Consider the following 13,645-nt stretch of genomic DNA (forward strand, 5'->3'; position numbering starts at 1 on the left):
GCCACGGATCCGGGAACCGGCAAAGAGGTCCCCCCACCCCTGACATGGGTGGGGGCGCACCTTCAGGCTGAGGCAGACTTGTCCTCAGGTCTGGAGGAACCTGATTTCTGCTTACAAGACCAGGGTCCTTACCCTTGGCAGCCTGTGGGAGAAAGGTGCTCTTGCCCCCAGTGAGACCTTTGATAATATCATCCAAGGTAGCACCAAACAGGAGATCAGTCAAGGCTTTTTTAGAAGCCTGATCCGCCGACCAGCACTTTAGCCACAGCATGCGCCGGAGGACCACCGCTGAAAACGACAAACGCCCCAGCATTGGAGCAGTATCCAGTGCGGCGTCGCAAACAAATTGCAGCCCCTGTACCATCTGGTCCAGCAACTCCGACACAGCAGGGGAGAGGGCACCGTTCACTTTTTAATGAGGGACTCCTCAAACAGGTAGCGCCTAGCAATCTGCCTAGGCATCCCAGATGGACGTTTCGGACGGTCCCACTCTTTCTTAATGCTATCGTCAAAGGAAAAACCTTTGTCACCTGGAGGGCTTTCGAGTGCCAAAGGCAACCTGCATATCCGTCGCAGCCGCAGCTGCGTCCTCCAGCTTTATTGTATCCCGGACAGACACAATCAGTGCGTCCACCAGCGCCTTGTCTTGCGCGACAGCAGAGGCAGAAAGGTCATCGTCACTATCAGAGGAGACGAGCGCGAGACAGCCACCCCAGAGGGGAGACCTGTGTCAGCAGCGACTGGGTCAGATTCTGAATCTGAGGTATCAGATGAGGCAGGGGTAGGGGTAGTTTTTTAGCACCTTGCCCCTGAAAGGCCACCTCCACCCGGGACACAAATTACTCCAGGACCGCCGAAAGTGCATCAATAGTGAGCTGGGAACCAGAGGGCCCTGTGGCCACCTCGAGGGGATCAGGTGGGGACACATGTTCAGCGGGGTCCATGGTACACCAGAGGAACCCGCTAGCAAAATTTGACAAAACAGAAAAAAAATTTTTTGTAAAAATGTCTCCCAGCGCTACAGCGCCCCCCAGTGGCCAGGCAGCGTGCCTAGAAACCCCAGCAGAGAAAGAGAGAGAGAGAGAGACCCCCCCAAGGCTCACCACCCACAGGGAGATGCACTATAAGTCCTAGGATGTCTGCTCAGCAGCGTTCGTCCTCTCAAAAGGAAGGCCTGCAGAACAATGTGCCCAGGTCTAGTGAGGGGCTCCACCCCCTCCATGCCTTCAGGAACTCGCACAGTAGCCCAGCTCTGAGGAAAAAACTGAGCTGGGTGTACCAAGATGGCCGCCGCCATGTAAAGCACATGGAGGACTCAAGAAAATGGCGGCCCCACGCGGCTGCTGCGGTAAAGGAGGCCTCCGGGGGCCCCCCTCCTGTCTGACAGACGATCGACCGGCAGGTGGGCCCTGGGGAGCCAGGTAGGAACCCCCCCCAGCACCACGGCCGTCTGCACCGGCGGGAACCCCCACCCCCTTAGCGGCCTGCACGCAGATCCAGACTCCCCACATATCCCCATGCGACAGAGACCCCCCATGAGGGGGGAAAAGGAAGGGGGGGAGGAAAGGGGGCACCATAGGTGGGGGGTGCACAGTGGAACAGCGGGGAACCTGGAGAAACGGGGGTCGGACCGTCCCCGCGTACACCCCAGAACCCGACATGAGGAAAAGGGGGAACAGTTACTCACCATACCGGAACAGGCGGGCGCCAAACTTCTGACAGAACCCCTCGCCGCCGTAGTGGGGGGGTGTGTCGGCCAATAGGAACGCTGTGACTCGGTCGCAGACCGGTTGTATGTGACCAGGCAAGACGTTTAACCCGCGGGCCAGTCCCCATCCAGTGGGACTATGTCGCGGCCTGCACGCACTCGTAGGCCGGCTGGGATGACCACTGGATCTCAACATCCAGCCCGTCGTCCAGATCCCGCATAATTGCTTGTAGATCTCACAGGAACAATCTGGAGAAAAAAAGCTAGCTAAAAAAAAATAATTATCTACAAAGCTTGCCAGGACCAAAGATCCCAGCAAGGAACTTATACCCTGCAGGATGCAAGCAGAGGGGCTGCAGGGCAGGGTAGAAGTCCTGTCCTCTACCCAGGATGTTCAGATAACAGGTGATTTGGACAAAGCTAACCGACAGCAAACTGTGTGGTAAGGTGGTTGGAATGCAGGAAGCGGAAGCAGCGTCCACCACCAGGAAGGAGTGTCCTTGCGGTGACCGGGGTTTTACACTGCAGTAAAATGACGGTCATCATGCATGAATACAGCCTTAAGCTTAATTCCCTAACTATAATCATAAAACGCCTTAAAGCCAATTTAACGACAAAAAAACAAACCTTGATCACTTGATCGAGCTGCATGATTTTTTTATCTATGAAAAGATTCACTATGCAGTGGTTATATTTGCATTAATTAATAAAATAAAATCATAAATAATTCCATAAAATGCATTATCAAGTCTTGCTAAACACTCTTCATATAAAGGTCAGGGTTAACATTCGTCAGACATTATTGGACTGTTTGTATTGGAAGAAGAATAGGTTCATCTGTGCATTGCAAGCCTGTCCACAGGAAAAGGGATTCAATCATGTTTTGATAAAGGAAAGGGGTTTATTTGTGCCTTACAGGTCTGCTGACAGTGACAGATTTACTCCCTGGGTTGTCTGTATGAAGGATTAATGTTCTGCAACAACGTTTTTGGCCAGGAAATAGATTAGTCTATGTTAGGCATGTTTTTGTACAGTAGTAACAAAAATATCAGAGTATTTTGTGCAGACAGTGAGAAAGTGATTTCATGATACAAGAATGCCATTATGAAAAATGTAACCATTGTGTTATGATTACAACCAACAATACAATACCTTATGAGCTGTATAAAATACATAGACACTAAGAACCAGTGCAAAAGAAAGCACAGAAACTCAGAGGAGCTGCAAACGTAATAAAGATGTTCATGTACAGTACCTTCATATTCCCTGGCTGACCTGGTAGGTTGGTTTGAATACATACTAGTGCCAGTAGAGAACATACAATTAAAGAGCTTTTATCTTTATCCAGAAAATAAATTACCAATTGTGAATGTTGTCTATCCCTGTATAGCTTAAAGTGATAATAAAGGCTATTTTTTTTTTTATTTTTAAATGGCAAATATGTCATAACCACCTCCTATGTGCAGTCTCAATCCTCCTCTTCTTGGGTCCCTTGCCAGCGCTCTTGGCCCCGCTCTCCTGCCGGGTGCCCCCATAGCAAGCAGCTTGCAATGGTGGCAACCAAGCAGGCTCATTCTCGAGCCACAGCTCTACATGTCCATTCACACACAGAACTGTGGCTTGGCCCTGGCCCCTCTATCTCCTCATTAGCTTTTTGCTTTCTGGCTGTGATTGTTACATTACATTGTGCCTGTGGAGTCCACCTTTCAATGTTCGAAGGGAAATATTCTGTAGTACTTTTCTTTTACTTTGTTTTTCAAACTAATGTTCTTTCCTAATCACCAGCATGCTTAATATATTTTGGAACAATATCACTTTTTTTGCTCTCTTTTTGCAAACACGGTCAAGGTGACGTGCGTTATATAATCTTGGGTATAACGTACAATAAGCAACAGAGAGTTTATGCTATGATTCAGAGAAAAGATTGCCATTTTTATGATGATAAAAGGGTTCAAGGTGTCCTTCAGGACTAAAAGTTAGCCCAACAGCACCAACACCTACCCATATAATCAGCTTCCATCCCTCTCACCATGTTTTTTTCTATTCTCCCCTCATCTCATCCTCCTTTGTTATTTCCCTTGACTATTCTGCCTCTCACCCAACCCTTGCACATCCTTAGCAAGCTTATTTTTGTTTGATCTCATGTACCAATAGGCAGAAGATCTCAAAACCACAGAAGACCCATAGGCACAGTTAATGTGGGCATAAATGGTTTAAAATTTGGCTGGTTCAGCAATGACCGGTCCAATTTCTAATCATGTGCTGCCACTGCAGTTGAACAAAAGTTGATATATTGACTGACTTCTGCTCAACCGCCCTGAAAGAAAAAAAGACACTCGATCGGCAGCTCGAGCACTGATCTTTGTATTCTGACAGTGGGGGAATCTCCCTGCTGTCAGAATACTATAGCACAGCGAGGTAGATTTCCCCATCCACCTCAAATCTGTAAAAGTTGGCTGAATGAAAAAAAAAATACCCATGTATGGACCCCTTTAGTTAGTTGCAATGCCAAACCTGCACATTATCTGGCTACACAGGGGCCAACAAGCCCTAGATGACTATCTAACACTGGCAATACATGGCTCAAATGTATTAACAGGAATACATCAAAATATGACAAGTTGATGGTCCTGCCAATACCACCTGGCTTGACAAACCTTGACCGGGAAAGGAGCTAATGAAAAAAGTCAGCCAAACAGTGACTGCAGCCAATCAGTTATAGTCACTGTTCAGGTATTCTGAGAGCCACGGGCGCTAGCTGTAAGAATACAATAGACAGCAGAAGAGATTCATCCTTTCACTGGGTTTAATGCGGATGGGGGAAAATATTGATATCTCTTCACGTAATAATCTTGACATATATGGCTAGTCTAGCAAAGGAAATGAGAATTACCATGTATACGTGGATACATACATCATTACCAATTCTTCCTATTATTATACAGGATGTATATAGTGCCAACAGTTTGTTCAAAGATTTACAAAATAAAGGGGGCAGTACAGTTACAATACATCTCAATACAAGAGGGTTAAAAGGGCCCTGCTCAATAGAGCCAACAATTTAAATGGAGAGATAACTAATATAAAGGGTAATAACTGTGGAAGATACGTTGGTGGAGAAAGTAGAGTTACAGTTTTAAAGAAGAGGTAAGATAGGCTTCCCTAAAGAGGTGAGTTTTCAAGGATTGCCTGAAGGCAGACAGAACAGGAGATTTTGTATGGATTGGGGTAGGGCGGGGAAGAGAGAGGCTCTGTAGAAGTCCTGGAAACAAGCATGGGAAGAGGTGACGAGAGGGGGCTAGAGAACAGGAAGTCTTGGAAGGAAAGAAGGGGATAATTTGTGTTATATTTTTAGATGATATAGGTTGAGGCACAGTTGTGGATAGCTTTGTATGGTGTATTTCATATTTTGATGCAGCGAGCAAGCAGGAGCCAGTGGAGAGATAGGCAGAGAGTGGAAAACACTGAGTGTCTGGATAGGTGGACGAGTATGGCAAGGGAGGTAGTTACAATAGTCGAGATGAGTGAATTAAAATCTTTGTGATGTCAGTTTTTAAGAGGAGGAGAATTTTGGAAATGTTGTGATGAAGGAGGCAAGATTTGGACAGTGATTTGATGTGGGGCTGAAAGGGACAGTAACAGTCCAGGATTACACCTAACATCCTTGCCTGAGTGGAGTATTAGACTCCAATGCTCTTGATCCCAATGGAGAAGTTCTCTTTTAAGAAAAAAAATGGTTCCAGATGTCAATATTCATGTACATATGACAGAGATTCTGTATTTACTCACCTGCAGCAAGCAGCGATCCTTAAAAATATATCCAGTTAGGTTATCTAAATGCATCAGACACTTGTGGTAACGGATGTGATGGGTCAGCACGGGCAGCATCATTGCATGCTATAATAAAATAATAACATAAAAAAGTTATTAAAACTTTACAATTACAAGACAATGAAGGCAACAAAAAATATTTCTTACAGCTCATTTAAATAGTGGTAACATTCCAAGGTTCCAAGACATTATGCAGAAAACATATGAGAGCAGTTTTGAAGAGTATGAGTCTCTAAAACGTGCATCTTCAAAACAAGAGACATACAATGAGGTTACTGTTCCAGACCTACTCATAACAAATTGGATTTTTTAAATAAGGAATACTTGCCTTTGTCATGCCATAAACAAAATGATAATATGCCACTAAACAGACAGCACATAATGATGTACCAGGATACTGGTAGATGGCTAAGTATGCACCAGTCAAGCCATGCATACAATGAATTATTTTAACTGAAAGCATGCCTAAACCTCTGCAAGGAGCATCATTACAATGCATGTGAAAATAAAATGGGGAATGTTCTGAAAACTATTGTTTTATAACAAGCACTGAAGAATATGAGTTCTTCAAAGTAAAACTGCTTTATGGTAACATACATACCAATTATAATGACTCAGAAACCAATCTGCCAGAGTGGCTAGGCTACATAGAAGAACATGTTGAATTTGAATTACAGCTGTTAACCCAACCAGGGACCTGGGAGCCATTTATGGTACTCAGTTCCAGTGAATATTTTTTCTGTCACCCTCTAAACAGCTGCTCCATTTCAGAACCCAGTAGAAAAAAAAAAAAAAAAAAAAAAACCTTTTGCTGGAAAATTCACAAGCTTTTTAACAAGTCAGTAACCGTTTGCTGGGGACTAGTGGTTCTCATGGTGGCATACCTAACAATGAGCATCTGGCAAACCACTAGATAATAGTAGCAAGAGCCTGACTATAAGAAAGCAACTTTGGTTTAGAGCAATTTTTGCAAGTTGGAGATACGTCTATCAGGAAATGCATTACATGACGGACTGCAGAGTTATAATTTGTTGGTCACACGGAGATCAATTATTTCCAATGCCTTATATTCTGGTAGACCTATATTGTGGGACAGTCCAAATTCCAAGCATGGCCATTATTCTCTATGACTATACAGTAAAATCTGAAAAAGTATGAACAGATGATCAGGTCGGCAGCCTTACACAACTAGGATACAGAGGCTCGGTGCTGAAAATGCCCAGGAATCTTCTACTGATCTGTTGGACTTAGTGCGTAAAAGCCCAGGAGCAGATTTCACTTTTAGGATGTAAGCTCTTGTGATCAGATTTCTGATCCAATATGCAAAAAGGAGCTTTGAGGTATACTCTAATGACACTGACTATATCCAGGCAAAGTAGAGAGATTTATTTTGGATGCTTAGGAGCAGGACATAAGGATGGCAGAACAATGTCCTCGTCAAAGTGGAATACTTTAATCAAATTCAGGAGAAAGGATGGCTTTGGGCTTAGGATAACCTTGTCATTGTGAAGTGTGAGGAAGAGCTCTTTACAGAAGGGTCAACTCAGGAGGAAGTTATGTGACAATACGCGTTGGGCGGAGTCAGGTGACACAGCATTGTGGATCGCGAGTCACGCGGGAGCTGCTGCCCCGTTGGATGTTTTACATACCAGCACATTGTCTCTGTTTTAAATGTAAAGTATGCAGTATTTAATACACGTGGAAGGTTTTAAATACTACACCATGGAAGCACATTTGTTTTAACTGAGGTTAACTGTGGAGTAAAGAGGATTACAGCTTAAAAGTCCATACAAGGTTTATCCAGAAAACTGCGATCCAGTGAGGGAAGAGGAGGACAGAAGGAGATTAATCAGCTGAGAAGCCTGGATTTATATCCCAGTAGGAGAAGGTTTTTTTAGACCTGGAAATAGGTCTATATTGGAGGTGAGCGCAGTGGTGAAAGGTGGTGGGAGTAACTGCACATTAATGTTGAAAAGGCCCACAAGGGTGAAGGTTTAAGGAAGGTTGACACAACCTTCCTTAAATAGATGGAATATAGATGGAATAATAATTTTGAATGTATATTTTACATATGAATTGTTTATGTCTAATTTTAACACATGTAGGAATCATGCCACTGAATAACTTGATTTATTTGAATTGTTGATGTATACACAGTGAAGTTTGATTTGTTAATTTCTGTTATGAAAGGTGCAGCCAACATATATATTAATTAATTCAGAAACATGTCTGGAAAATGTGATGGTGGCCAAAAAGGCTACATTGAATGAAAAATTCTTTAGGGCAATATACCAGATAGGCACAAAAAGTGGTTTCTGCAAGGTAAAGCCAAAGACTGAGAAGCAGAATAGATTACAGGGCCTTTAGACAGCAGATCTGGCCCATTGGGAAAGGGCCAAGGGTTGTGTGCTAGAAATCTGAGTATGTCTATGTACCAGATTCTTCTGGACTAGCTTGGTGCAATTAGAATTGCGGTTTTCCGCTCGTTCTTTATTTTCTTGAGCAGATGAGGAAGGCGTAATGTAGCTTAACTGAGAGGATTAGCAAGGTATCTGAGAATAAAGCTGGAAGATCCCTGGTTCTGGCAACAAACAGAGGTAGTTTGTTGTTAAATCTAAAAGCTAGTATGTTCACATTCTGAATCTCAATTTGTGGCATATCAGATTGAAGACATCTGTACAAAGGGCCCATTCCCCTTGATCCAAATGATGGCGGGGGAGATAAACCGCTTTCCGGTCATTCACTCCAGGGATGTGGTGCGCAGACATTGCTGGGTAGTGAGTTTCTGTCCATTAGATGATCTGGTTCGTTTCCTTTAAGGCAGCCAGACTCCTGGTGCCCCCTTAATGGTTGATGTAGTCCACGGCTATTACTTTGTCTGACTGCACCCTGATTGGGTACCCCCTCATGGGGGGGGGGGGGGGGGAGTCAGTGGTGAAAGGCCAATCTGACTGATCTGATCTCCAAGATGTTGTTGGGGAGCTTGGCTTTCCCAAGTGACCATGTTCCTTGGAATGTTATGGATTGGAAGTCTCCACCTCAGCCTGAGAGACTTGTGTGTGTGTTGCGATAACTTTCCAGGGATAGGGAAGACAAGATGCTGAGTGGAGAGTTCTTGAATGTAGTTGGGTGAATGCTACTGCCTCAAAGTGACAGAACAAATTACTAAATAGGTAAGTGTTATATATATATATATATATATATATATATATATATATATAGTGCCAGTGCAAATGCAATCCATAAACAAACATATAATGTAAAAAGGCCAATGTAAAAAATAATAAAGCTTCTTATAGCTTCATAGGGATGACACCACAACAGTGTAACGACAATTATCCACTCGTGCTCCTTTCACCAGGTGAAGTGCAAGCTCATCTCCATTACAGACCTCTAAGGGTCAACAAAGCATAAATGCTGATCAGTCTGATGGGCCAAACTCTGGTGTTCAGATTCCTTTAAGAACAATGGAATTCCCTCTCCAAGATGGCTCCACACAGCTCACACATAAGTCTTAGGCAACAAACAGAAAAAACAGCCTCCAATAGTGCAGTGCCTGGGTTATTAAGCTCAACACATTGCACAGAACCAACTTCATAAAATTCACTCACATTAGGTAAAAAACAAGCATATAATAAAATCCAGCTTCTCACGTGTTCCAATGAAAACTCCTGCCGCCAGGCTCAACCTCTACGCGTTACTCCACCAACGCACGTGGCTTCATCTGGAGGGAAAAAAGACCGTATATACACACCTGTTCATGATGCTGGTGTTTATATAAGGTCAAGGAGTGGGGTAGGGTTATAGGGGAGGCACCCAAGAGACATGTCCTCTAAAGCTTTAGCAGTGCCCAATCACCTGAAGGTACACAGCTACAATGTATGGTATATGAATACTCTACTTGTGCTATGCACTATACAATTAGGATATGGCCTTTTCCATGTGTGCTGCCACCAACACACACAAATGTGTTGACTGGATCAGTTTTCTTTTTTTTTTTTTTGGTCTTTGTTTGCTTTATTTTCATGTGGCGATGCTCAGTCGCACCGTTTTTCATCATCATTATATAGTAGACTGATGGGGCTAGACAAAATCACGTTGGTAGGTTATTTGGCTCTTGTATAAATTGGCCCTTGTATGTGTATGAATGAATGTGAGTTAAGGACCTTAGATTGTAAGCTCCTTGAGGCAGAGACTGATGTGAGTGTACAATATACAGTAAACTTGCTTTGCACACTGGTCCAAATCATTTAGTGTGGGGGGGGGGGGATTATGGTACGGAGTTGTTTTTCAGGGGATGGGCTTGGCCCCCTAGTTCCAGTGAAGGGAACTCTTAAGGCGTCAGCATACCAAGACATTTTGGACAATTTCATGCACCCGACTTTGTGGGAACAGTTTGGGAATGGCCCCTTCCTGTTGCAACATGACTGCACACCAGTGCACAAAGCTAGGTCCATAAAGACAGGATAAGCGAGTTTGGGGTGGAGGAACTTGACTGGCCTGCACAGAGTCTTGACCTCAACCCGATGGAACACCTTTGGGATGAATTAGAGTGGAGACTGTGAGCCAGGCCTTCTCGTCCAGCATCAGTGCCTAACCTCACAAATGCACTTCTGGAAGAATTGTCAAACATTCCTATAGACACACTCCTAAACCTTGTGGCCTTCCCAGAAAAGTTGAAGCTGTTATAGCTGCAAAGGGGTGGCAAACTCAATATTGAACCCCACGGACTAAGACTGGAATGCCATTAAAGTTCATGTGTGTGTAAAGTCAGGCATCCCAATACTTTTGAAAATATCATGTATATTTACCTAGAAAAATGATGATGTGTCAAATACTTATTTTACCCACTGTAAGTGATGAGTAAATTGGCATGTGATGAATGGGATGGGTGGACCAGTATGGGCGTAACTTTTTTTTTGGTGAGTCCCATATTAAATGGGAGGCCCAAAAAGATCCTGAACTCCTCCACTGTTTATGCTCTACATTCATAGGGATAGGCATAATATGAATTCGGGTTGTTCGATATAAATTGTTGGGTATAGAGGTTGCACTAGTCCACAAACGAACATAAGTCATCCGTGAAAACTAAAAGACAAAATCTATGTGGCAAAATATTCCATATTCACCTGGACACCTGACTGGGCAGTAAAAGGGGGGATATTAGCTGCACCTGAGTTAGGTGGAAGCCATAGAGGGTTTTTAAGTGCATATGGTAAACTGGCATGGGTCCTAAATATTTGGGACTGATGTAACACCCCACCAGTACCTGGCCTTTCTTGCGGAGTTACTCCATTTTTGGTGGATGCAACTGCGCTACTGTTGGATGCCGCAGCACTACTGGTTGATGCCACTGCTCTACTTGTGGTAGCCTACTCCTTGCCAGAACACCTTCATTTGGTGGGCACACTATCCTCCTCCTCTGAATCTGTTAGTGTCTTACTGCTTAACACTGGCTCATAATCAGAATCTGACAGAGAGCTCCCCACTGCTCTCGTCGGCCGCACTTAGGATTTGGTAAGCCTCCTCAAATGTAAATACATTTTTTAGACATAATGGTGACTGTGGGCTGTGGTGACACTGGTGATGATGTGGCTGCACTGATGAGGATGCACTGAGGTGCACTTTTGAGGCTGTACGGATTGATATTGAAGAGCCTGCACCGATGGGCACTGATGAGGCTACACAGATGGGTGCAGATGAGACTGCACATATGTGTGCAGATGAGGCTGCACAGATGGGTGCTGATGAGTCTGTACAGCAGGGTGCTGATGAGGCTGGACAGATGGGTGCTGATGAGGCCGCACTGATCAGGCCAAACTGATGGGCACTGATCAGGCCAAACTGATGGGCACTGATATTACCTGATAAGGTTGCACTGATGGGTGCTAATGAGGCTGCACCGATGTGCACAAATGTACTGCACTAATGGGGCTAAACTGATCAGTTACACTGATGTCCACTGAAGGGCGCTGATGAGGCAGTACTGATCAGGTACACTGATATGCACTAATGAGGTTCCACTGATGAAAAAGCACAGATAAGCACTGATGAAGCAGTACTGATGGGCACTGTGTGACACTGATGGGTACAAATAAGCACTGAAGAATTGTGCATTAAAGTCACAGTTGCCACAAAACACTTTCCTTCCCTTACACCTGGTCTCTGTGTGAGGGAAGAAGAGCTGTAAACTGCTGATGAGCTAACTTGTTTACACTTGTGATAGCTTGTCACTGGACACAGCAATCACGTGGTAAAAGGCTGCGGTGACTGGCCATTTACCACGATCTGTAATTGCTGTGTCTAAGGCTGGCCATACACTATACAATTTTCTTATTCCATTTCCTTTAGATTTACCTTAAACTATGTAGTGCAAGGGCCTGCCTGACTGCATACAAATTGAAAGTGTTTAGGTTTGACCCTATATTACATGGTTTTGGTAAATCTAAAGGAAAGTTGAACAAGAAAATTGTATAGTGTATGGCCAGCCTTAGGCTGGCCATACATGTTCAATTTTCTTGTACATATTTCTGTTAGACTTACCAAAAATCCTATAATATAAGGTCAAAAGTAAACAACACTTTTAATTGTATCTTATTAGGCAGGCCTTTTGTACTACATAGTTGAAGGCAAATCTATAGAAAATTATAAGAAAATTGTATATTGTATGGACAGCCTAAGGGATGCACACCTGACGGGGCGTGTGGGAAGCGGGTTCTCATTAAGACATCAACAGACGTCCTCCCGGCAATGGAAGCCCACGCTGTAGCCATCATTTGGCATAGTTGCCAGATAACAATCGGCCAATTGATTATGAAAATAATCGTTAGTTGCAGCCCTAAAGAACCACACTAGACACAAATACAGAAGCTGCCACTGCTGTTTTTCAAAGTGGAGTTTCTGAGATTTTCTTCCAATCTAGGTAATTTTTAAAAGAACAAATAATCTTTTACTCATTAAGCCCAACATGTTCCAATCTTTCGAACAGTCTCAATTCAAGTGCACTGGGTGTGGCCTATTTGGAAAAACATGATAAAAATGTCAACCCCAATGGGCCATACACACTATAAAATTTTCTGAAGACTTTTTCCTTTAGACTTACCAAAACCATATAATATGAGGTCAAACCTAAACACTTTCAATTTGTATGCAATCTGGCAGGCCCTTGCACTACATAGAAAAGGTAAATCTGAAGGAAATCTACCAACAAAAGTTGGATAGTGTGTATCCAGCTTTAAGATAACAGAGTAACTTAAAGAGGAGCTTCACCATAAAGGGAAAGTTCTGTTTTTCTGCTTCCTCACCCTTCCTCTTCAACTTTTGATTTTTTTTTTCCCGACAGTTTTGACAGGTACCCCCTGCCACTTTCCTAGACAATTCCAGCAAAAGTTTGCTCCCCTCGCACATTACAGGTCCCAGAAGGCTGCAGGACCATTCACATATGTGCAGTGGGAAGCCACAAGGAAGCGCTGGGGACCCAAAGACCTGTGAAGAACTGGCTTGGATGACTTGGATAAGGACAGCACTGGACCCTTGGACAGGTAAATGTTCTTTTATTAAAAATCATCAGCAGGAGGGGGGCGTGTCCGGAAGGGAACCAAGACGGACGTGTGGAACAGGAGATCCGCCGGTTCCACATTCTAATCAACAGCAATCCTCCGTCTTGGCTGCATCTGGGGGGCTGTCATTACCCACAGAGCTTCCCCAACCCTGTTGGACACTATCTGGCCGAAAATTTTTGAAATTAAACCAGCAGGGGCGGATCGGCGGTTGCGGCCTAGTCGCGACCTGAAGCCGGGGCCTCGATTAGCGCGGCATCCGGCCGCGGACGTCCAAGAAGCGGCTGGCCCGGTAGCTTCCCTCAAGGAATCGCCAGCTACCAAGCACCCCTAGGCCCTAAGGGTCCTGCCTAGCCAAAAATCCTCCCAAACAGACTCCCAGGAGCGGATCGATGGTTGTGGCCTAGTCGGGCCCAGAAGCCGGGGTCTCGCTTAGAGCGGCGTCCGGCCGCGGATCTCCACGGAGCAGCAGCCAGCCAAGGTTGGGGATTTGGTGAGGCCTCCTCTTACATATACCCTAGGCTACCCCAAGACACCACCAAAGGCC

At 44.5% G+C, this 13,645-nt stretch overlaps 1 protein-coding gene across 1 annotated transcript in view; it reads right to left on the reverse strand.

The window, feature by feature from the left end:
- DROSHA (drosha ribonuclease III) overlaps positions 1-13,645 on the reverse strand; it is a 649,328-nt gene that overhangs the window by 252,648 nt on the left and 383,035 nt on the right. Inside the window, exon 17 of the mRNA XM_082259249.1 lies at positions 5,498-5,605. Coding sequence (XP_082115375.1) covers positions 5,498-5,605 — 108 coding nt within the window. The remainder of the gene's footprint in view (positions 1-5,497; positions 5,606-13,645) is intronic.

This window comes from Pelophylax lessonae, assembly GCF_965119305.1.
Source record: "Pelophylax lessonae genome assembly, chromosome: 5".
In the NCBI taxonomy this organism is placed as follows: Eukaryota; Metazoa; Chordata; class Amphibia; order Anura; family Ranidae; genus Pelophylax; species Pelophylax lessonae.